This window comes from Scophthalmus maximus, chromosome 8 (assembly GCF_022379125.1).
Source record: "Scophthalmus maximus strain ysfricsl-2021 chromosome 8, ASM2237912v1, whole genome shotgun sequence".
Classification (NCBI taxonomy): Eukaryota; Metazoa; Chordata; class Actinopteri; order Pleuronectiformes; family Scophthalmidae; genus Scophthalmus; species Scophthalmus maximus.
Genome location: NC_061522.1, coordinates 21,098,982 through 21,123,043, shown reverse-complemented (window position 1 = coordinate 21,123,043; position 24,062 = coordinate 21,098,982). Strand labels below are relative to the sequence as shown.

At 43.1% G+C, this 24,062-nt stretch overlaps 1 protein-coding gene across 11 annotated transcripts in view; it reads left to right on the top strand.

The window, feature by feature from the left end:
• The window catches only part of LOC118312625 (endonuclease V-like), a 72,169-nt gene that overhangs the window by 11,952 nt on the left and 36,155 nt on the right, over window positions 1–24,062 (top strand). For 7 of the 11 annotated variants that reach the window (XM_035637392.2, XM_047333949.1, XM_047333945.1 and 4 more), the window contains exons 5-8: window positions 2,188–2,300; window positions 10,601–10,672; window positions 10,765–10,833; window positions 11,012–11,140. In XM_035637392.2, the coding sequence (XP_035493285.2) occupies window positions 2,188–2,300; window positions 10,601–10,672; window positions 10,765–10,833; window positions 11,012–11,140 (383 nt within the window). Of the gene's footprint in view, window positions 1–2,187; window positions 2,301–4,217; window positions 5,636–10,600; window positions 10,673–10,764; window positions 10,834–11,011; window positions 11,141–12,125; window positions 13,398–24,062 lie in introns of those variants that run through there. The other 4 variants (XM_035637394.2, XM_047333947.1, XM_047333948.1 and 1 more) reach the window with 4 other exon arrangements.

Genomic DNA, 24,062 nt, shown 5'->3' with positions numbered 1-24,062 from the left:
CTGAAAACATGCCTACAGTCAGATGGGTGGCAGCGAGTGGAACTGGGGAAAAGTCTGGTAACATCTTGTGAGAGAAAGAAGAATGGCATGAAGGGAAGAACATTGGGGAGAGTGGAGCTGGGGAGCAAACTGTGACAGTCCAACTCATACGGGGCGAGTGAGGGACCATCTTTTTTAGTGTCTGAATATTACCATTGAGGGAAGAAGGGAGAAGAAGCTTTTTTCCCCCCAGACATTTATCTAGATGATCATGGCAGCTCTTAAGGTTACCCTGTGAGGTTATTTTGTGGTGACAGCTCTCTCCTTAATAAGAGTGAAAAGAGGATTCATTTAGATGGAATTTAGTTATATCTTAAAACGGTTCAGATTATTAAATATTTTTTTCTTCCCAATTTGACCCATCTGTATGTTACTGTATGTCTCTGCGTAGGTGTATTGATCCACAGATTTCCACCTGCTAAAAAAGTGGATAATAATGATAATGAAAATGATGCGCGAGGAATACATTTGCTATGTTCTGTGATTGTCTGTCCCTCCATCAGTCTGCTTTTGAAGTTGAACTCCAAATATCCGCCTTCAAAAGGTATTTCTGGTGTTTTATGAAAATCCTGCACACCCAACCCACCTTTACTTCTCAGCATGCCATTTTGATGTATTCGTGTTTTGTCTTTCCAGAAAAATTTAGAGAATATGATATTTATATTATTTCATGACACCAACATTGAGAAATTTAAAGGGTCATTCATTTTCAATATATCTGCTCTTCCTCTCAAAGATAAAGGTCAAGTTGCCAATTTTCTCAAATCCTCTTGAATCTTAGTAAACCTGAACCCTTAGATTTGAAGAAAAAAACAAACAAACATTATTTATTGTCGGTCTAATATATTTGATTCCTTCAGCTTTCCAGATGAAATGGACTGAATCTAAATGAGCAGGACGAGTAGAATAATTTAGAAGAATCGCTTCACTTTTATTCCAGTTAAGTTCATATCCTGAAAGTGAACCAAATGGTGTAATTATCTCTTACTCCTTTTGCACATTATTATCTTGGAAATTAATTTTGAGCTAATGTCCCCTCGCTGAGATAGCGATTATTGCTGCATTTTCACTAATAGCACAGGCTCTGGGTCACGGGCTAAAATAAATATCGAAGAGGATATTGGGTCCCCTGTCATGTCCTCCTATAGCAAAGGTCAGAAAGTTGTTGCTTCTGACTGAGGATACTGGTTCATGGTGGAGTGCTCAAAACCATTTTGTACAGATGGGATCAATATTGAATTTTGATAAGAATATCGTAATCCTATCCTGTCAAAGAAGGCTTTCTCTGCATCCAGTGCTCGCATTATCACTGGACGACGCTGTAAAAGCCGCGGAGAGCCTGACATGACTCATTTCCTGAAACGGCCTCCTCATATTATTAATTGACTGTCACAAAGATAGAGATCCCGGACCAGATTCATCAGAGATGGAATAACTGTCTCCAGACAGAGAGGAAGGACTTATAGGTTGGAAATTGCTCATTAGCTGGTTTTGGAACAAGACTTATTGTGGCTTTAAGCACCGTAAATGGCGCTGACTGATTTCCTATCTTTATTACACAACTTAACCAACAATGGAGACAACACATCTAGAAAGCATTTATAAACTTTGTTAGTGAAGCTGCCGCCACCGGGGGCCTCGCCAGATGAAAAGGACATTAGGTACAATGGGGGTTTGCAACTCATCGGTCTTATAATTTATCCTGGAAGTGAGATAATTTAGTCTTTATAGATTACAAAAGCATCGTCTTTACAGACTGAATTATTGAGTCTCCATTGTCTAGATTTGGTTTTTTTTGCAGTGAGACAAGAAATAATCGACACATGATCTCATATAACGATTTGTTTCAGTGTTAAAGATTCAGTAGCCACCATACATCAGCCAATGCCAGTGATTCTAACAACTCTTAGAAAGCACTAGATTGTGATCCATCTATTGGAGAATAGTGGCCTGACCTTTGTAAGGGTTGAAGGTGAGCTCGACAAGTTTTGTATCTCAGCTGGATACATTTTTAGAAGTGTTGTCTTGGTGTTTACCATAGGGGGAATGTAGTATCTGATAGAATAAGCTGCAGCCTGACTGGACTCCAAATCTATTTTATATCAGTGCTGAGTCAGCTTCTGTTTCTGTCACTGTTGACCCCCGCAGAGTTCGGCCTGGCGTGTCATCTGGGAGTGCTGTCAGGGCTGCCGTGTGTGGGCGTGGCCAAGAACCTGCTGCAGGTGCAGGGTGTGTACAAGAATGAGGAGCACCAGTCACAGGTGAGATTGTCACCTCATAAAAGATGTGTGTGTATATGTATGTGTGTGTGTGTATATATGTATGTATGTGTGTGTGTGTGTGTGTGTGTGTGTATATATTAGTGTTCGACCGATTTATCGGCATCCTCCACGCCCTTGCGCTCTCTCTGCTCCTCGGCTGGCTCTTCTCCCCCCGTACCCTCCTTCTCCTCCCCGTCTTTCCCCTCTCTGCTTCGGCAGGCTGGGACTGTCGAAGCAGCCCCCCGGCCCCGCACAGAGTCGGGCGCGGCTGCCGGTGGACTTTTTGAGTCTCCGCGGGCTTTGCGCAGGGGATCCCGTTCGCTGGCGGACGAGTCCTGGTGCGGTGGGAACTCCCGAGATGCTCCAGAGCGACGTGAGCCTCATCTCCCTCTACCCAGGGAGGCGAGCCACGGCCTTGGCCATAACCCCACTTTGACTAAGACCTCAGATCAGACGAGACAACCCGCTGAACTTGATTCTATTTAACTATTAAATTGAGGGAGCAAAAGTAGTATCGGCTCCAAATATCGGCTCAAGAAAATCGGCAGTCCGTATCGGTCATCGGCTAAGGCTGATGAAAAAAAAATCAGTATCAGCATCGGCCCTAAAAAATCGGTATCAGTCGATCCCTAGTATATATGTATGTATGTATGTGTGTGTGTGTGTGTGTGTTGGTGTGTGTGTGTATGACTTCTCAGGCAGAGGTCTCACACACTGACAGCAGCACTAACCCACATATAAGACATTTTACCAGTCTCCACAGTGGCTAGCTGAATTTATTTAGTTTCCTTTTTGTTTTGGTCTAGGATGATGGTGCTAGCTCTACATCTAGCGGCAGTGAATAATATGTATAACCTTATCGATCTAAGCTCTTGGTCTAAAATTCAAGGCACACCAAACCTACTATTGCTAGTTTAACAGTGGGGAAAAAAGGTCCCTGAATCAGGCGCATGGTTCAATAGGGTTGTACTTAGTCTCTATTCTTAATCATGGATCTGTTTTGGGTGTAACATGCATTAAACCAATGTGCCACCTCCCATTCCCTTTAAAAGCCAAGTGTGCTTGCACCTTGGCGGATTTGTCTGCTTAGGAAAGGGATCTCCTCATGCAGAGTACACTCTGGTACGCTTACACTGCTTGTGTGTGATGAAGCAAAGAGTACACTCGTGCACCTGACTGTTTAGGTGCATATTATCGAACTTGATAATGTGTCCTTAAAATACCATGTTTTTGTTGGCCAGTGGCTTTCCACTATGTCACCACACCTCATTTTAAGACCAATAAACCCATTGGGTGTTCAGATGGGTGCAAGTGTATTTTCTATTTGGACAGGAAAACGACAACTGCGATGGTCTGAAACTAGTGAAGACACTTAAGTCCTTAAGTTTAGACTTTACCGTACCTTTATTTTTTGTCGAACCATTCTCGTTATCTCCTGGATGAACTGATCAGGTTTTCGGCTCACTGAACACACATCCATCCCGTTCTGTTTGGAGGATGAACTCCACTGATTTTGGTGGCCAAAGGCTGAGGTCACTGTGACCTGTTGCACACACTGGAGGATCGGGGTCTCTCTTCAGGAAGGTCAGTCTGCTCTGTACCTTTGCAAGGTTTTAGTATAGTGAGTCCTGTACTGTTTTTTCTATTATAGACTTGTGAGACCACAATTAATTTCCTCTGCCTAGATTACAACCAGGACAGGGGGCATCCTGTTCCCCTGGTAGTCAACCACACAAAGTCAATGGTTTTGCTGATATTGACCTGTTGCAAAAATCCTTTCCAACCCGGGTCACCCAGCACACACCAGAACAACAGCCGCTTACCAGTTAACCCGTTTATTAATTAAGTTAAAGCAGGAGGGCGTTGGCGCATGCCGGGTCTCTTCTGGGGCCCTTGACCTTGATCTGGTGTCGGCAGGACTGCCTACGGGGAACCAGGGTCAAGAACCGGTGTCGGCCGACCCACCAACAGGAGACGAGGTGCGGGCGTCGGCTGGACCGTCGACCGGAGCCAAGGTGCGGGCGGTTGGCTGGACCGCCGACCGGAAACGAGGAGCAGGGTATCGGCTGGACTAGCGCCATCTCTGCCCACTCTGGAAAAGCCTTGGGCTCCCCCCCTGCTCTCACATCATGAAGGGAGACGCTGGTGGTGGAGGACGGAGGAGGCAGACCTGAGTCCAGCCCCGATCGGGCCAGGAACCCTTCCAGCAGCTGGGTCCGCCTCTCCGCCTGTGCCTAAAGAGCCTCCAGCTGCCGCCTGTTCTCCGTCGCCTGCTCCCACTGCATCGCCGCGAACTCCCTCGCCGATTTTAGCCAGCATGGTCACTGACAGCTGCTGTGGCTGCGCTCCATGCCTGGTGGTGATAGGCCCCACGTTGGGTGCCACTGTGGCAAACATCCTTGCCACCCCGGGTCACCCAACACACACCAGAACAACAGCCGTTACCAGTTGACTCTTTTATTAATTAAATTAAACAAAACATACAACAACTTGAACTATGTGTGACTCTGCCTGGTTTCTGTCACACATGTTCTCCTTTTTGTCTCTGTGTCTCTCCCCTCTGGAAGCTTCTCCAGGCTTTTTTTGTTTTTGGTGCATTGGAGGTCTCTTCTGAGCCACCTCCACCCTCACATGACCTTTAGGTAATTGTCGTTGTATCATGTGACAGAGGTCTCAGTGAAGACAAAATTGTTAACGTGTATTCACATACATGTCGAGGAGAAGTCTTAATGACATGGATTTCGAGTTGGACAAACATGGATGTTAACCACGACTTGACTGATTGGCAGAGGCATTAAATGCAGAGCGGTAATTCTAGTTCCTGTTTTTCCTTACTGTGTACAAATGCGTCTCGAGTAAAAGAGTTGCAAATCTTAACAAGAGTCAATGGATGTATTATTTAAGTTTTCAAAGTGTAATCACTTTTTTTTTCTGTGGTTTTGTTTGTTGCTCACTGCATTCTAAAAGAAAAGCAAATGTCAGTGGGACGAAGCAAAGGACAGAATCCATAATTGCTTTTCAATGTTGCGTGTGTGTGCTGTGCACACTATTTGTATGCGCGTGCACGTGTGTGTGTTGTTGTGTTCGCTGTTTTGACAGTGTGACTTTTATTACAAGCCAAGGCCTCCTTGTGTAGCTACGGTGACTGTTTGAATACATAATCAAGCTGTAACAAATACTTGTTGGTCAGAGTACACCTGTGGGACCGCCAAATCCGGACGCCATTAAAATGCAAATGTTGACTTTGTTCCTCAGTTGCCTGTAGAGCACCGAACAAAAACAAGTTAAAGTTAAGTGAAAAAAAACCCATTAAACCCAACACATAATAAAGAAAACATGCATCCTAAATGTTATGCTGTGTCATGATAGTGTATGTAACAGGTTTATATTTCCACCTGTGTGTCTACTATACACATGAAACGGTCACACGATTTGCATTTTCTAATAAGATTAGAACAGTTGCATAATTTATATACGTGGCATCTGACACTTGCACAGTGTTGTCAATGCACGCGTCATCCCTCTGGGAGGTGGTTCAAAATGGGGTCTTCAGTGAGACCTGAAGAAAAACCTATATGAACATAGCAAGAGCATGCGACGCTCTGATGTGACAGCGATAATAAATGAGCTCAGGCACTTACCCTGAGGAAAATGCCAAAGTGCAAATTCTTGGTAGATGATGTTGATCCGTGGCAGAGCAGCGAAGGGCATTTCCTGTAATGCTGATAAGTGCTTTTCGAAAAAGGCGCACCAGAGTGGACGTCTCTAAATTGTATGATCCACTGCTGACTCAATTAGCCGGCAATACTCTGTTTATAAGCCGGACCGTCTTCACGTAGCTGCGTGGCGTGCTAATCCAATTCTCTGCGGGAGCGGGAGGGGATCGGATCTCTCTGAGTGTGCAGTCACACACATCTCCCGATACAATCGGGGCAAAAAAAATCCTATCGGCCTGTACATGTTCGTGTTCGGTATCGGGTAGCATCTGCGTTACACGCCCACGCCGCACCTCTGGGCTCAAGCGATTAACTTTGGATCGGTTGCTGCGCATGAAATTTTAGATGTCCCCGTCCCGTCCATACTGATGTAATTGTACCCTCTGGGGCTCGGGTCTAATTTGTCTACAGGCACGCACGTTATTGCGAGGCCCCCTAGTCAACGCCAGCTTTGGCGGTTGATTGCTCGGTGGGAAATTAGCTTTGAAATAATCTGTGAAACACGAGCCATATCAGGCTCCCGACCAAACCTCGGGAAATTAGCCGTTTAGAAATAAGATTAGCCATCACAGGGTCTGCACACCAACGCCGGCACGCACCACTGACGAGCAATGCGCTGCCTCACTCAATTAGACGTCATAGAGCGTAAATCCCAAAACATTTCCAGCACACTGTGCTTTCAACACGCAATATGCTCAGAGAAAACGTCTCAGGAGGTTCCAGACAGAACTCTGTCTCTGTTACAGAAATGAAATATGCAGGGCTCAAGAGCAAAGTGTCTGTGTATGAGACGCAGCTGCACAGATCCTTGAAGGTATTAATATGATAATGGGATACTTTTAAGCAAAAGTGCGATGCGGTTATATATTGTTAGTCCTCGCCCCGTGGTTAGAGGGGGGGTAGAGGCCATTACATTGTAGCCTACAAATGCAGTAATCTCAACAGCTGCTTTGCTCAGTGGTAAAATGAGGTTGCCAAGTGCGTCAGAAATTGTACCTACACATAGAGCAATACTTAAACTTGTGCTTTGGCTTGATTGCTTTTTGTTTCCAAGAGTGGAAATGATCAAATTGAGATCACGTGTCATGTTTGTGCAGTAAGAAGCTGGAGAGAGGACACATGCTCTGTTTTGCCAAGCGTAAAACAGACTTGATTCCCCGTGCAAACTCATTTTACATTTATAATTGACGACTTAAACAAACAAGATACTAGGGCTGCAACTATTGATTATTCTGCTGACTCTTTTCTTGATTAATCGATTAGTTGTGTGGTCCGTAAAATGATGAAAATTTTGGACCGTGTTTCCCAAACTCCAAGACGATTTTTGTTTTGTCCCCACACCAAAGATGTTCAGTTTACTGTCATAGAGGAACAAAGAAACCAGAAAATATTCACATTGAAGAAGCTGAAATCTTGACCGATTCTTGAACCGATTAATCGATTATCAAAATAGTTGGCGATTAATTTAGTAATTGATTACTAATCAATTAATCGATTAACTGTTGCAGCTCTACAAGATACATCATGCGATTTCATGAGCCTAAGCCGTTGGTAAGTTGGTGTGTTTTTGAGCTTTGGACAGACAGGCAAAACTAACCACATCGTCATTTTGACTTTATTCAAGCCTCTCTACGTCGGCTGCTATAGTCACATAACGTGAATACATCAGCCCCAATTAACAACTCTTGTGGTATCACAGATTTTAATTATTTTAAAGTTAAACCAGACACAAACACACAAACTTCTTTTAAATGAGCTGAAGCTATTAATATTGGCATTTATTTAGATGTAGCTGCCTGTGATTTGCAGCCATTTTATTGAAGTCTGTTTTACCAAATGGGAAAGAATGCAGCTATCAGAGAATTCCTGATCATTTTGACGTGGAGTTACAATTTGCAGACTGACATGAATGTTTTTTCCCAACTCAGATGGCTCTTTACTACGGTTTAAACAATGACACAAATGATCGACTAATTTCCGTTTTTGTGGAAGAAAGCCTTTAAAACAAGAAAAGAAAACATCTAGCTGTAGCTTGAGAAAACTCAATTATTCCAGTTTGATGTAAAAATGAATACAGTTTTTACTCTTAACCATTAAAAATGATCCCTTGTTAGGAAGCAGAGTCTTTGCAGCGTCGTCCCCTCAACGTAGTCCCCTCACTAAAAGACGTACTCTACATGCATCCTGACGAAGTGACCCTCCACCTGCTCCCTGGTGCTCCGTTACCTTGCAGCTGAATTTCCCCTCAAATGTAAATGCCTTGTGTCTGTGCCTGGACAGAGACTGGGGAGTGCAGTGTGTTTTTGTCACATTTTGTCACAAAAGGGAGGAAGGAGGAGATGGTATGTTTTTACCCCCCCCCCCCCCGATTTGTCCTCGATTCACTTTTGGAAAAGGATATCCTCGTCAAAGTTCCTGGTTGCTAAGCGTCTCTCTGATCTTACCCCTCTTTCTACCTGCAGCATTGCTCGCCTCCTCTCCTACTCTGTCCTTCTATGTCTCTTTCTCTCTCACTGATAGCCTGGCTGTCACCCAAACTAGTGTGTTATTGATGACTTGCTCGTTTTTTTTTTGCCGTTCTGGCTTCAGTCTTACACAAGGGCCGAATCCCCCGCTCTCACGAACCAACACACTTATGCACACACTCCCACACCCCTGGACTCATCCCAGCCGGGATTGGAGGCCCTGTGCGGCCCCTCCTGTCTCCCTGCTGGCTGCTTGCTGTAATCAGTCATGGTGGAGTAGACACCCCATCCATCATGGAGGCTAAGCTGCCTTCATGGCCCCGGCCCATAACCCGCGGCACACCTGTCAACGGCAGCCCACATCACTGTGTCTGACTTTGGGCCGTCTCCTTTACTCCTCTAGACTTAAGTTCCTCAATGAAGAAATATTTGGGCTTTTATCAAAATATCAAAGATTATCAGTGCGTCATCATCCTCATTTGACTGATATATTGCTGGTGTTATATGTTCCTTATGTGATTTTAATACCAGATTAACATGAAACCATGGATGAAACAAAACAAACCAAATCAACTAAAGAGTCATTGGGGATAATCTTGAGTTAATTATTAATGACTTATTTTAGATATATTATTTTGGGGTCAAATCTGAAGCTGCCACAGGCAATGTGTCTATATAGTTAGAATATATATCATGATATGATATACAGTATAAACTGTATCTAAAACTATTGTGAGTGTTATGACCTTGTCAAGCGGAATGAAAACTCTCAAACACTATCTGCCTGTGAGGAGATTTCTATAACTTTTTTAATGTTCCTCACTTGTACACTAATGATTGTAGAAAAACCCTCATTGAACAACGTTTTGGATCCAATTGGAAGGCAGTCATACTTTTTTTTTTTTACATGACCAGTACAAGAAGACCTCCACTTCACCACGTATAAAATATATTGGCGATTCTTCAGGTTTACTATTATGTAATCTCTGTGGTGTGAAGTGGAATTGGTGAAAGAAATTGGACCTCCCTGTGTCTAGGATTAACAGGGCCTTACATTTTGACACAACTCCTCATAAATTGTCAGTATAGGTCTGACTTCCATCTGTCTATATTTACGTGAGCCCGGCTAAGGACGTCTATCCATCAAGGACGTTCATGTTTGAAAGGAACGGAGATATTAAATTCATACAGCTCATCTTCAGTTAGCGACTCATCGTGGGCGACCAACTCATTTCTATCCCTCTGCTGAATTACAAGCCAAAGATGTGTGTGTGTGTGGGGGTTTTTATAATAATGTATTCTAGGTTAGAACTAGAAAGAGCTGAGATAATATCACTTCATTACGTGATCTCATACATAGGGCTTATGGAATGAATATATTTTTTGCACTGCCATTATTAACAAAAAACATATTTATTCACAAAACCAAAGGGTTAACATCACTTCCTGATATGAGTAACTTCGTTCTGGGTGTAGCTGGATTCCCCGTGGCTTTAACTGATTGTATCAGGCATCTTGTTTACTTTAATGCTTATTTTTCCTGAAATCTTGTTCCGATAAGTTTATTATTATTATTATTATTATTTATTATTTGAATATGTATTTGCTTAAAGGGATGGTTCAGTGATTTTGAAGTGGGGTTGTATGAGTTACTTATGCATAGATAATATGTCACCTTATGGAGATGGTGATCAGCAATGTCAGATAACAAAGTTTGGAGGAGACTCGCCGCGGTAGCTTTGAGTCGAACAGCTGATTTGCGGACACTTACGCTATTTCCACTTCTCCTCCAAACTCCGTTAAATGACATCGCTGATCACCATCTCCATGAGGTTACATTAACTATGCATAAGTAACTCATACAACCCCACTTCAAAATCACTGAACTATCCCTTTAAGTTGATGAAACCTTATTTCAAAATGTTTTTAAACATTTTCTTTTCTTTCCGAAAATTTGCCAATGTAAAGGAGAGTCACTTTTAAGGAGATCTTTTGTGCAATATTCTGACCTTACTCGTGGCATAATTTCAGTAGGAGTCTTGCAAGTGTTCAGAGAGTATATTACACTGTATGGATTTTGTCAGACAACCAATAAATAACTAGATTTCTCCCATATTAGAAGTTTGGAACACAGCTTCGGTTGGACATGCAGCACACACAGGGGTTACCGAGTGGGAATTCTCTCCAGCAGGTTAATGCTTTGTTTCACTTTGCTGCTGTTTGCTCTGGCATGCTGTACATCCTTTTTTGACTTTGATTTTTTTGGTTCCTTTGCCTCCGCAGATAGCTGCTCTGCAGAAAGGAGGAGACAGCTTCCCACTCACAGCCGCCTCGGGCAAAGTGCTCGGAAAGGTGCGTCGAAGGACACACGCACCGAAACAGAGACAAATAGTTTTCACCAAGGTCTTTTTTTTCCCGTCCCGCTGACTTCAAAGGACACACGCCCCCCGCTGGAAATGAACAAAATGTGTACGACGGCCACGATCAGGGAGGGAGAAGTGAACGTTGAAAGGTTACTCTTTGTGTGCAGGCGCTGCGTAGCTCTGACAGGAGCTCGAAGCCAGTGTACGTGTCCGTGGGCCACAAGATCAGTCTGGACACCGCTGTACGCCTCACGCACTCCTGCTGCCGCTACCGGGTCCCCGAGCCCATCAGACAGGTACACACACACGCGCACACACACACACACACACACACACCAAGCCGGACCCTTTGGTAACTTCAGAAGATCACACGAAGCAAAAGAACACCTCAGCTGAGCCAGAGCGCCGAGTTAGAGAGCGAGTAGCGCTCATCACTTGTGTAACAGCGTCCTGCTGTGAAATGGAGAGGTGTGATCATCACGCTGTGCGCGCGTTGCAGCAGAAGGGCCCTGCGACAAATGGAGGGAAATAATGTATGCAGCCAAATTAGGGCCGCGCCAACTTTTTGGGACATTTTTTGTTTTCCCAAGAACAAACGCTGACTTCCAAGCAAAGCGTTTCTACCATTATATGTTGCCAACTGTCAAGACTGGTTCAAAGCTCCAATATGACAGATGAAGATGTTTTTGGTTCCAGAGCAGACAATTCGTTTTTCTGCTGAGGAATTTGCCTATGCTGTAGCTGCCTTATTCAAGGAGCTCCTTAGAGAAGTGAAGGTTTTGAATTGTTGAATGAGCTTGAGAGATTGGTCCTCTTATTTTTTAAGAGTATTGGTCGGTGTGTGTTGTCCGACATTATGCATACTGCCAACTACCCAGCGTTCTTGGAACTGAAGCCCCCGTTGAGCAGAACTACATCTCAGCATTTTTTGCTCCCTTGCTTGAATGACCATTCTACAGGATTATTGTAACTAGCACTGTCATTGGGCCTCGTTCAAGAACCGTTTGTACGAACACATTTGTTCTTAAGTCGTGTGTGCAAGTGATTCAGGGAAACTTTGCCGCATTCACCAACTTTTCTCCTATTTTGAGTTTTCCTGTGGAGTCACATGGCTTATTCTGCTCTTATTAAAATCAAGTTATTTTACCAATGAATTGTATATTTCATCACTTTGAAGCAATTGTAAATGAATGTATGAATTAAGACCACTAATTATGTTGTCATTATTCTGTTCAGCTCTGCAGTTCGATTGATACTATAATTTGAAATGTATTCTTGTAGGCCTGCCTGCCAGACGTTGTTGCATGATGGCCAGTGGAGCGCACAACTCCTTTGTGCTGCAAAATGTTGCAGTTGGCCTACGTCCAGCTCAGGGCGCTCATAAAGATGGCTGTCTTCATCCCAATGCAAGCTATTTTGAGATCATTTGCCTAAAATTCCCTTTTTGGTCCATAACACGTCTAGTCAACCGGCAGACGAGTTGGGATCTTTCAGACAACTAGAGCAGATGCTCACTCGTGTTGAGGAAGGGTGCACAGTTGGTGCTGTGAAGGTCAGTTGGATGAGCCTTAACACAGCTGGTGGTAAACTGTTCTACATGCCAGAATAATCGTGTCAAATAATTTTTAAATGCTGCATATTGTATATTATTGCAATGAAGAAGGTGAACTGATCCAGCACCAGCAGAAAACATGCCTGTGCAACATCGCCTGCTATGGCATGTTTATTTTCCCCATCCATATCAGTGAGGGAGATATTCACATTGACCTACTGAAAATTATACTCTCTTTTGTGGATCTCTGAAAGCTGGACTTCAATCTCCAATCTTTTATCTCGTTTTTATGCATGAACTCTTCCTGACGTGGGGCAGGAAGCGACGCCTTATATTGCGTCATTGGGGAGTTAATTATGCGAATTTGCAATCCTAGTGCGCGCTTGCTCAAATACGCACAGGCGGCATTCATCATGTTTACGCAGGTAATTTAGGCACTTTTCTGAAGTTACAGGTGTTTGATAAATCTGAAGTGGCCTTTTCGTACGAACTCCCCCCACACACCAATGAAAGAGGAATTTAGGATAAAAATACTGTGAGATGCCTGGTTTAGATCGAGGTGCGTTCAGCCTAAGTATTGGAATAAAGAGAACGGCAGTCACGGTTCAAGGAAAAGAAAAATAGTTGGGGCATTGTAACTTGAATTCCTCTCGGACCTGGGTTGTGGTCAATTCTTACTGGGCCTGGAGAGAGAGCATACGAGAGAGGGGTTAGGCTTGGTCTGCAAGTAGTTGGGGTTCCGAACAGTCTGCTCTTCTTCACTTGAGACTGAACCCCGTGGGTGTCCCTCCTCGGTTTCCTTGGTTCCAACAACAATCCTCTTGATCTTTATATCAAAAACAGTCTTTTACTCATGCCGTCAATGTTAGCGCCGCTCACCTGTTGCTGCTCTCAGAGGGGACGCAGGCAGAGCCGTCTAATGAGAGTCGCGACAACTCCGTTCACGCTTTTCCCAGCAATGGCGGATCATGGGGCCTCTCAATAGTTCCCGGAAGGGTAAGAGGTTTAAATAATCAGATTGTATATAATCAGCACATCTGAATCAAACCAACATGCGCATTAAAGCATTTTAGTGGATTATGATTTATGATTATTTATTTTTGTGGAATTATCGTCTATCCTCCCTGAGAAACTCTTAAGATGAGTCTTCTCAGGCACCAAGCAAGGTCATCTTGTCTGTGGCAAGCCAAAACAATCTTTGAGCAGCTGAAGTCCTGTTGATCTGTGTAGTGAACTGGAAGTCTCCTCAATATTGAGCTCTTATAATAAATACTTCTGCTTAAGACATCCACGGTTTTTTCGTCTTCCTGAATCAGCATCCACTCCATCAATTATTCCATTTCATTTATGATTTAAAAAAGAGTTGTATAAAGACTTTGTGTCTCAAGAGGAAGCTTTAAGTCTGATAAATATCCTCAAATGAGGCCAGTTGAGTCAGCATTGGTTGGGGGCTGAAGTTGATGAAGTCGACAAGGTTTGGAATTTAAAAGAATCTGGGGAGTGTGGAGTTGGAAAGTGAGCTCACCAAATTTCTGTAACCATGGCTACCTTAGCCACTGCTACCATGACACCACTGAATTTGGCTTTGTGGTATAATATTGATGCTGGGTTTTGACTAGGTAGTAAAAAAAAGTGTCATAGGCATTATGCTAAATTGGTGGAATACTCCTTTAAACTCAGATGTAGAGATGAATGTGAAAACAGGCCTCAGTGGACGGCGGATGTGACGCCGTCTTTTAACCTTTAGGTGCCATATTCTGAATAAAACCAAATGGAGAGGAGGGAAGGTAGCCTTACATGGCTATTGATCATGCTAATGATCAAGTCGCATGAATATGCACCTTCTCGTGTTCAAGCATCACACAAAAAGCATCAAAATGTAAGAGGTTTACTCAACAAATGGGTTATCTTTGTATTTTTCTTTTTGTTTCTTTCTGTCAGTGTTTACAGAGTTTGATATATTGTCTACTACTTTAGACAATATAATACACTTAATTAAATTGTTGCCCAGAGATGGTGATAAAGATCACTACGAATTAACAGGATAAGTGGGCAAGGAAAATGAATGTCCCGCAGGGTAATTTTCAAGCTTTAATGAGTACCGTCAAATGAGTAATGGTTTTGACAGCATTTTGCATTTTCTGTTGAAAAAAAAAAAGGTCATAAAAAGTTCAGTCTTAAAACAAAAAAACACCCACTAACTGTCTTTTTTTGGGTGTGGGGGGGGAGGGGGGGACCTGACCTGAATTGATCCCTCCTCTTCCCTCAGGCAGTTTTTTTCCTGCCACTAGGCTGTGCTGTGCTTCTGCGGTTGAGCAATGATTTAACTTCCACTGCACAGAAAACACACACACACACACACACCTCAAAATCAGTTTTTCGCCAAGAGAGCTGCGGTTGCAGCGGCTCCTGTGTGTGTGTTTATTTCATCAAAGTGCGAATGTGATGTGTTTAGCTGGCGGGGGCAGGAGGAGGAGGAGGAAGCAGCAGGGGCCGAGTGTGGACATCACCAGGGACACTCACCTTCCTTCATCCAATCACTGACACCGGTCTTTATCTATCCCACTGTCCAACTGTTTTCCTTCCTCTGAAGTCCACATTCCCTTTTTTCCTCTCTTTCTGTCTTGTGTTCTCGCTCCGCCTCTCTATCCCATGGATATTTTCTATTCTCTTTACTGCAGACATCACAGAAAGCAACTCCTCACAGATCCACTTCTGGCGAGTGTCGTGTTCAGAGCCGAACTCAGAAGATGGTAGAGGTCCTCTACCATCTTCTGAGTTCAGCTCATAGAGAACGGCGCTACACTGTCACCTAGGTTGTCACAGTACTCATGTTAGCTCGAGGAGACAAGCTGATACTGATTTCATATACGGATGCGTAACAGTTTAAATTTAAAAGCAACCAGAGCAACGCTTGTTAAAATATGCCCGTCAGTAGGGCTAATTGCTTCGGCCCGCATTAATCCAGTTTGCAACCTTCTCGAGGGCATCATCCACACATCTTCACTCGACACTGTACTTCCCCGGGTACACTGTACCTCCCAGGACACAGCTGTGCCCCCCCCGAGTCAACTATTTGTCATAGTTTATGATTTTACAGTGCGGCTTTACACGATGTAACCCAATGATGTGACATTGTTATTCTTTACAGTCTCACGGTGCAACTTTTCCTTCTGTCAAATTCCTGTGACACAATCCACGATGAAATTGCGATTTCATAGAACCATCCCTCAGTTGGTTGCGTAGGTTTTATACAGAGTATGTCTATACTTTAAACTTTCTGGACATTCGCTCATCCAAATAAACTTCCTTCGGTCCTCAGCAATACACCTGCCAAGTACGAAGTCAATCAGATGAGCAGCTGCAAAGTGTATTGGTACGGAGTTGTTTCACCAAGGACCTCTGGAACAACTTTAATCCTCCCTTTTATGGATTTACCGAGACTCTGAATCTCTCCTAGAACAATGAACAGTGCACATTCCTCTAAATATATATTTGATCAGTTGGTGTTTGATGATGGAAGTGGAGAGCCCATGGCCTTTCACGTCTCCCATGGGTGTTCGACTAGGTCAAGATCTAGCAACTGTGAAGGCTGAAATACATATGTAATTCCCATCATTTTCATCAAACCGTTCAGTGAGCCCTTGTGCCCTGTATACAGTAGGTGCACCTGCATTAGTCATATTTTGTTTGAGTTTTTCTTTACTTTATCACACGTCTGTGAGCACTTTCATCATCGAGTTTAGCAAACATTAAGGTGTTGTTTTGACTGCTTTCATTAGAAAGCAGAAAAGGAGAAATCATATTTTGCGTGCGTTAAATCTAAGCCAAGAACCGCTCGTTAGTATTGCGAAAAAGTAAAGTCATGCATTTCTTCAGTTTCTTCCTGGTGCTGCAAGAACTGTTTTATTTTCAAATTTTTGCAATTGATTGCTTATTTAGTTTTAAAGGCCACTGCAACAATTTTACATGCACAGGTTGGGTCACAGGGAGTATTACTCTGCCTGTGAAATAAGTTTAGACCGCGGAATTAAAACACAAACTAGTGTGGTAAGTTCCATTATCTTTGCAGTGTGGCAAGGCTAGTGATCTGCTGTACCCGATGAGCTCACAGCTAACTCGCTAAAAGTTTGAGGACTACGGCCGTATTTTTCTACTTATCCGTGCACGACTTACTTGCTCCTTGCTGGGAGAAGATGTTACTTTTTTATTTAACTTATCAAATAAATTTGAAGTCAGCAGCTAATCCATGGATTACCGCTTGATCAGCTAAACGATTAACCCAGTAACATTTTCTGCACAGAGACCATTTTAGTATTGTCTTATTCTCCACCCTTCTCTCCATCATCTAATATCAAGATCCTCTCACCTTACATGATGAGTACAGTGAAACTCTCCTTCCACAGAGATTAAGAGTGGAAGATGAAAAATGACATCATGGTTGGCTTCTGCAGTAAAGGTTGATGTGTGAATGCACTGCAGCAGAATCTTATGTACGACAATAAAAAACTCATACGCACACACACACACATACACACACACACACAAGGGAGCACAGAATAATTCACACCCAATCTCAGCCTCTGTCTAAAACCATTAAATTCTCCCCCTCCCCCCTGTATCCCTCGCCTATGGAGGTTCTTTCCTGTCTTTATTTAAGAGCGTGAACTTTGAAAGAGCAGTTCTCAGGCTCTTTTTGTGCGCTCATGAAACTTTTTTCCCTTTTGTGAAATAGCCCTGTCAGAATCCCCCAGCCAGGTGCGACGCTGACCAATGAAACACATTGAGAGTGGCACGTTCACTTTACTCACAGCGTTCCTCATGGCTGGTTACAGTTAAACAAGACTCACCAGCATGGACCATATTTTATTTTAATGGTGCTGTTACTTTCTCCAGACTTAAATGGTTTACTCACACTTGTGGCACTGGGGTAAATGTATCTACTGGTATTTATTGCCTTGCTGGTTTTCCACCTGACAGCTAACCAGGTTGCACAGGTTCGTCTATGGGCATTTAATATACTCACTGTGATCTCTTTTCTGCTCTGTCACTGCGTCAATCAGGAATAATGCATGAGTGAACATGAGGTGAAGATATATCTATCACATCCATGGCTGACCCCTGTTTTGCCGTTCTTACATGTAGGGAAAAAAAAATTGTTGGACAAACATTTTTTTTTCTTAAACAAATGTAGTGAGGTCAACATACAGTCTGAGCTCAGATATTACATGAAGCTGTAGACTGACAATTGTTTTTGTCTGACTCATGTATGCTTTAGATTTGTCAAGAGGATCCACAATTTAGTGGAATGTGGTGATATAGTTGCAGGTTGTTTTGGTTTGAAAGATGAATAAACGTGACATAAACATATTAATATTCATACTCATGTTCTCATGTTGCCTTGAGTCCGGCCAATTGGGCAAAGTGGATTAAGTCATGTACGCCGAAGTTGACAGCAGTATGTACCATGTGGTTACCTGAACAATATTTCGATTTTTCTATTTTGCTTATTTTCTGTGATCTTTCACTTAATTATTGAAACAACATCCGTATTAATATTGTGATTGATTGAAAAGATGTTGCCCTGCTCCGAACATGTACTAGCCCGCTCTGGAAGGGGTACGAACTTCTTTTTGTTCAATACATTTTGTGATGTGATTTGGCGCTACAGAATAAAATTTAATTGAATTGACTTTTTTTTACGAAAAGTATTCTGATTCACAGAGTGTGTGAGAGTGACAGGGTCTCACACTTACGGGACATTTGTGTGTCCACATTACATCTAAGTGCAGACAAACCGTCTTGAGCAGGAGCAGAGGGAATTTGCATGTGAGCAGGGTCTTTTTTTAAAAAGAGAGGGCAGAGAGAGGCGAGATTTCACAAAACCTTGACATGAAATGAAGAAATATTGCTCTCAAAATCAAAGCCTGTGCTCTTAAAAGGCCGAAGAGAACATTTGATGGAAAGGAGAGGGCCCGCAGACATCTACCTCCACTCATCCTCTCTTGTTTCTTTACTTTGCGGTCACTGTGACAGTGAGAGCGTGACAAGTAGAGGTCAGAGAGGGGAAGCTGATATCAGCTTTAGTGACCAGACCATCCATCCATCCATTAGCTATACCACTTATTCTTTTGAGGGTCGTGGAGTGGATGAAGCCAATCCCAGTTGACGTTGGGTGAGACTAATTTGTTTGGTTTTGGTTCATCGTCTCATAGAAACCAATGTTTCTGCAGTAACTCATCTAGTGTTTTTACTGGCTTGCTGCCATCACTTGAGGTGGGACTGACTCTTGTGTTGATGTTTGAAATGTGTTGAGAAAAGTTGATTTCAATCTTGAAGTAGCAGTGTTACAATAAAAAATGCTTGACAAACTGCGAGACAATAAAAGAAATAAGGCTCCGTTCTTCTCAAGCTGCAGGAACAAAGAAACAGAATATATTAAATGTGTTTGAGAGATTAATGTTTGTACGCCTAAGTTGTTGGCTAAGCAGTGCTATTTCCCTGCATTTCTCTGTTTGACATTCACAAAGCTCTGTGTACCATTTACTGCCAACCACTGAGCAGCTCCACTGAAACAATATACTGGATCTTACACATCTATAAATTACTAATAATTATAAAGTTGTGAAGTTTTGCCGAAAGAAATGAAAAAGCCAGTGTTCAATTGGTACACTTCCAGTAATGCCAGTGAACTGACCAGACCCATTTAGACTGCAGGTCAGCTGAACTGTTTGACCATAGTCAAGCATGCTTAAACATATATGAAGGACAAGGTTTCTCATAACATAATTAATCATAAATATTTTTTTTTACTGAAGCAGGTCTTTCAAAGAAATGTGTCTGAATCAAAATGAAAAATTCAAAAGCACGTCAAGAGTTTCTTATGAACCGAATATAGATGCTGGATTAATTACCTAATGATGGGACGACGAAACATTAAAATATTCTCATTCTTTTCAAAGTGTGGAGCTGAAAGCTGGAATGATGGGTCACCACACAGAAAATCTGCAACCTCATTTTCATGTGTTGTGGTGGTTAGTGCTGTTCCCTCACAGCAAGAAGGTCCGCTTCCAACCAACCAGGGCTTCTCTGTCTAAAGTTTGCGTGTTGTCCCCGTGAAGGTGTGGGTTCTCTACTGGTTCTTGGGCTTCCTCCCACAGTCGAAAACCCACGCAGATTTGGGTTATATTCTGTATGTTGGCCCTGCAATATGTTGGTGACCTGTCCAGGCCATTAAAAGGATAAAGCGGTATAGATAATGGATGGATGTATCATCAAATTTTACTTTTTCAAGCCAACATGCCAAATGTTTGAGTTTCTCTTTAAATTTCTCTGTTTGACATCAGTGTAAACTGAATATCAAAGGGATTTGTCCTGTTGGTGATGATGTCTGACCATCTTTGCGTCAGCCTCCCGATCATTCCATACTATTTTTTTTTTGTTTACTGTAAACGTGCGGTTCCACCACTCAGGACAGAAAGGCCCTACAACGTGTAGTTAAAAAAACGGCACAGCGCATCACGGGAGTTGTCTTCCCCTCACTCCAGGACATTAACAACAGCAGGGTCATCAGAAGGGCATGCCACATCATTAGGGACAGCACACACCCCCAGCACAGCCTCTTCACACTACTGCCATCAGGCAGACACTAAAGGAGTGTGAAGTCCCGGACTAAAGGGCTGCCAAACCATTACAGGCCATCAGGCTTGTGAACGCACACTGCACTTTCCCAGTAACCTAATTTTGAACTCTGGATCACGGACTTGCCTGCAATATTTAAAACCGTGCTTCTCTTTTTATATTTATATATGAATGTGTGCTGTCCCTAATGATGTTGTATTCTAAATACTGTATAGTATTTAGAATATTAATTTATCATATCCACTGTGCACATACAATATGCACAAAGCACTTTATCAGTGCCCTTGCAAAACAGTGCCTTTCATACTTACAGTATTTCGAATATTCATATTATCCATGTCTATTTGGCACATGCAATTTGCACAATGTCCACTATGGCACAATAGTGCACGTTTACATTTTTAATTCTTATTTATTTTTAACTGTGGAATGGAGGATGACAAAAGTATGAATTTCTAGTGGGTTTTTCACGGATGAAAAGAAAGCACTCATTAAATGATAACTAGGGGTCATTTGTTTTCAATGACCTTATAGTTTGAGATGAGAGATTCTAATTAATGATGAACATTTTTTCCCCATGTTTCCCTTGTTTCCCTCATGTGCTTTTCCAGTATTTTCAGTTTGATATTTAACAGTTTCATACTTTCAGTTTGCATCTAGTTATTTTAAAGACTATTTGTGTGTGTTGACTCAAGGTTTTCCATCCACCAACTGAATTTGTGTGGTCGTGGATGACCACTGACAGGTGAAGGGAATAACATTGATTATCAATGTTGATTATCAATTACAATGGTCAGTGGGTGGGGCAGCAAGTGAATATTTAATCCTCTAAGTTGATGTGTTGGAAGCAGCAAAATGGGCAATTGTAAGGATCTGAGTGACGTTGACAAGGGCCAAATTGTGATGGCTGGGCCACTGGGTCAGAGCATCTCCAAAAACTGCAGGTCTTGATGGGTGTTCCCTGTCTGCAATGGTTAGTACCTACCAAAAGGGTTCTAAGGAAGGACAACCAGTGAACTGGGGATGCAATTGCTGCCCAAGACTCGATGATGTGTGTGAGGAGTGACGGATAGCCCGTGTTGTACTATTCCTCAGAAGAGCTACTGTTGCACCAATTGCTGAGAAAGTTAACATGATGAATCACTTGCATCATGTGGATGGCCGGGGTGCATTGTGTACCTAGTTAGGTGGTGGCCCAAGGATGTACTATGGAAAGAGGGCAAGCCAGCAGAGGCAGTGTGATTTGGGTAATGTTCTGCTGGGAAGCCTTGGATCCTGCCATTCATGTGGATGATACATACACGTACCGTACCACCTACCTAAACATTGTTCAGACCAAGTACGACCCTCATAGAAACGATATTCCCTAATGGGCTCTTTTTGCAGGATAATGCGCCGCTGCAAAACTGGTTGAGGGACGGTTTGAGGAACTCAGCAACGAGTTCAAGGTGCTGACTCCCAATTCCCCAGATCTCAATCTAATCGAGCATCTGTGGGATGTGCTGGTCAAACAAGTCGGATCCATGGAGGCCCACCTCGCAACTTGCAGGACTTTATAGGGGCAGGAAGCAATTTTGGAGAAAGCTTGTTTCTCTCTTTGTAGTTGTTGTGATTTTACTGCTCTGGCCGGGGCCGCGAACACGCAGCCTTGGGTATGGGATACGGACACGCTAACCAAGAGGCCAAAACCGCTGAGTCGAAGCGTCTGTCACTAGCACGTCTCTTGAGGTGTCAGGGAGTGATGTTTACAAACTGCAGTGTCGTGTGGTGTGGGCCGCACCATTTTTTGTTTTCAATTTACAAAGCCAGGGCTGAGCCGAAAAAACTGCTCTTCTTTTCGGCGAACACAGAACCGACAGCAGTGAGGAAATGTTTGCAGGTTTTTACAAAACGTGTATAAGTTTAAAATCACCTACTGCCCATGCTGCTCACGTCTTGGTGCCCGATACCACAGCACACCTTCAGAGGTCACGGGAAGTCCATGCCTCGAAGGGTCAGAGCTGTTTTGGTCGCAACATGGGACCTACACAATATTTGGCAGGGGTCATGAAGTTATGGATAATTGCTGTATTTAGATATTTCACCAAGCATCTGTGTCTTCTGAAGTAAGCGTAGCAGCAGCATATGTGTTCACTTTTATTCCAGTTGTGCTGGCTTCAGACCCACATGTCACACATTCATTGTATGTGACATTGTAAGGAAATTCCTGCCTTTAAACCCAATACGACTGGCTTAACTTTATATCTCAGAACCTTGACTTCAAGTCTTCTTAAAAAATTGTAATAACCTTGCCTAGGGAAGTCTTGAGAAATAATCAGGAAATAATGGATGGAAACTATTGATAAAATCTTTTTTTCACTCCCATGTGTTCACTTGAAAACCTGTGGACACATCTCAACACAGACATACTGTAGATACGCAGATAGTCCACATTTACGCAGGCACACCTCCAGCCCTCTACTTCCTTCCCTTCAGCGTCAGTTAAAATGTCTAATGGACAGCAGTGGAGCTGAAACCTAATTTTCTTCAAGCTAATGTTCCTTGACAAAGACACTGGTATCCTGTCAGACATTGCTCAGTTGAAATTAGCAGACCTATCTGTTAGCGCTTGGACAAATAGGTACAAAGAAATATAAGATAGTGGGGTTGGTTTATTTTTCTTGTAATCTAAAAAAACCCAAAAAACCCTCCCAATTAATTCAAACTGGTGGCAACTTATCTTTCAAAGATATTTCATAATTCATCCAAGAGGCTTTGACATGTTGATGGACTAATAAAGTTTCCTGAATGAGTGGCAAAACATCATCAAGACTACAACAGTAAATCTTGTGGCCACTGACTCATCACCTCTGTACGTCCTGTCATCTGATTGACTGCAGCTTCACGGTCAACAGGTTTGTGTATATTGTTGTCATGTGTGTAGTCTTGGCCCACAATTGGTCCATCGGTCATTATCTCCGGGCTAAAATCCATTACACCCTAGTCACCCCCCCCCCCCCAAAAAAAAACCCCTCATCCTCCTCCTCCACATACACTAATGGGAAGACATCCTTTGTAATGGGACTCAGAGGAGCCGGCTGAGACGTACAGTAACAGCTTACATCCAGACCTCTCCTCTCTGTCTGAGTGCTTTGCACCGAGCGGATGTCACTAATTACGTTCCCTCTCCTCTGGCAGTCACCTGTACAACTGCTGACTCTCTCAGTGCTGCCCTGTGCACCTTTCAGTTCTGTAAAAACACTGTGTATAGGAGTGTAAAAAAGTTGGGTATAGTCTGGTTTTTCTAGTTCCTGGCATACAGTTTCCTTTACGTACGTGAGGGGTTTAACATGTATTTTGGCTTTCCTGATGTTTATCTGTTGCTACATAAGACCGTCTCCATGCATCACCTATGCTAAACACATCCTCCTTCATTGCACCACGAGGCTCTTTGGATATCGGATGTATACGATTCCTGCGCCGAGAGGCAATAAATGTGGCTCCAGTCTCCAGTCTCCATGTTGGGTTTCCATGCGCGCGGCAGGAAGACGGGGAATGTAAAAGCTGTACAGCTGCAGTCCCAGATTGCAAAAACAGATGGAATTTCAATGTGAGTGATAGGCCATGGGGAGCCCGCATGTGTAGAATAAAAGAGATTGAGGAACGCTTTGTGTGTGCGTGTGTGTGTGCGTATGTGTGTGTGTGTGTCTGTGCATATGTGCTTGAGAGAGAGAGATTGCTGATGTGTGTTTTGTGTGCGGATATTATAAGACTGGGACATATTTATGTAAGTGAAGGGTTTTTTTCTCTCCAAGTGCAAGAATTAATCCTGTACCACAGCAGACCATAACAAAATGTATGCTTATGTTTGTGTGCGTTTGTTCTCTCTCATGTCACCAGCGTGTGTCTGGTGTGTGTGTGTGTGTGTGTGTGTGTGTGTGTGTGTGTGTGTGTGTGTGTCTGTGTGTGTGTGTGTGTGTGTGTTTGTGTGTTTTTGGGTGTGTGTGTGTGTGTGTGTGTGTGTGTGTGTGCCTTGCTTTGGATGA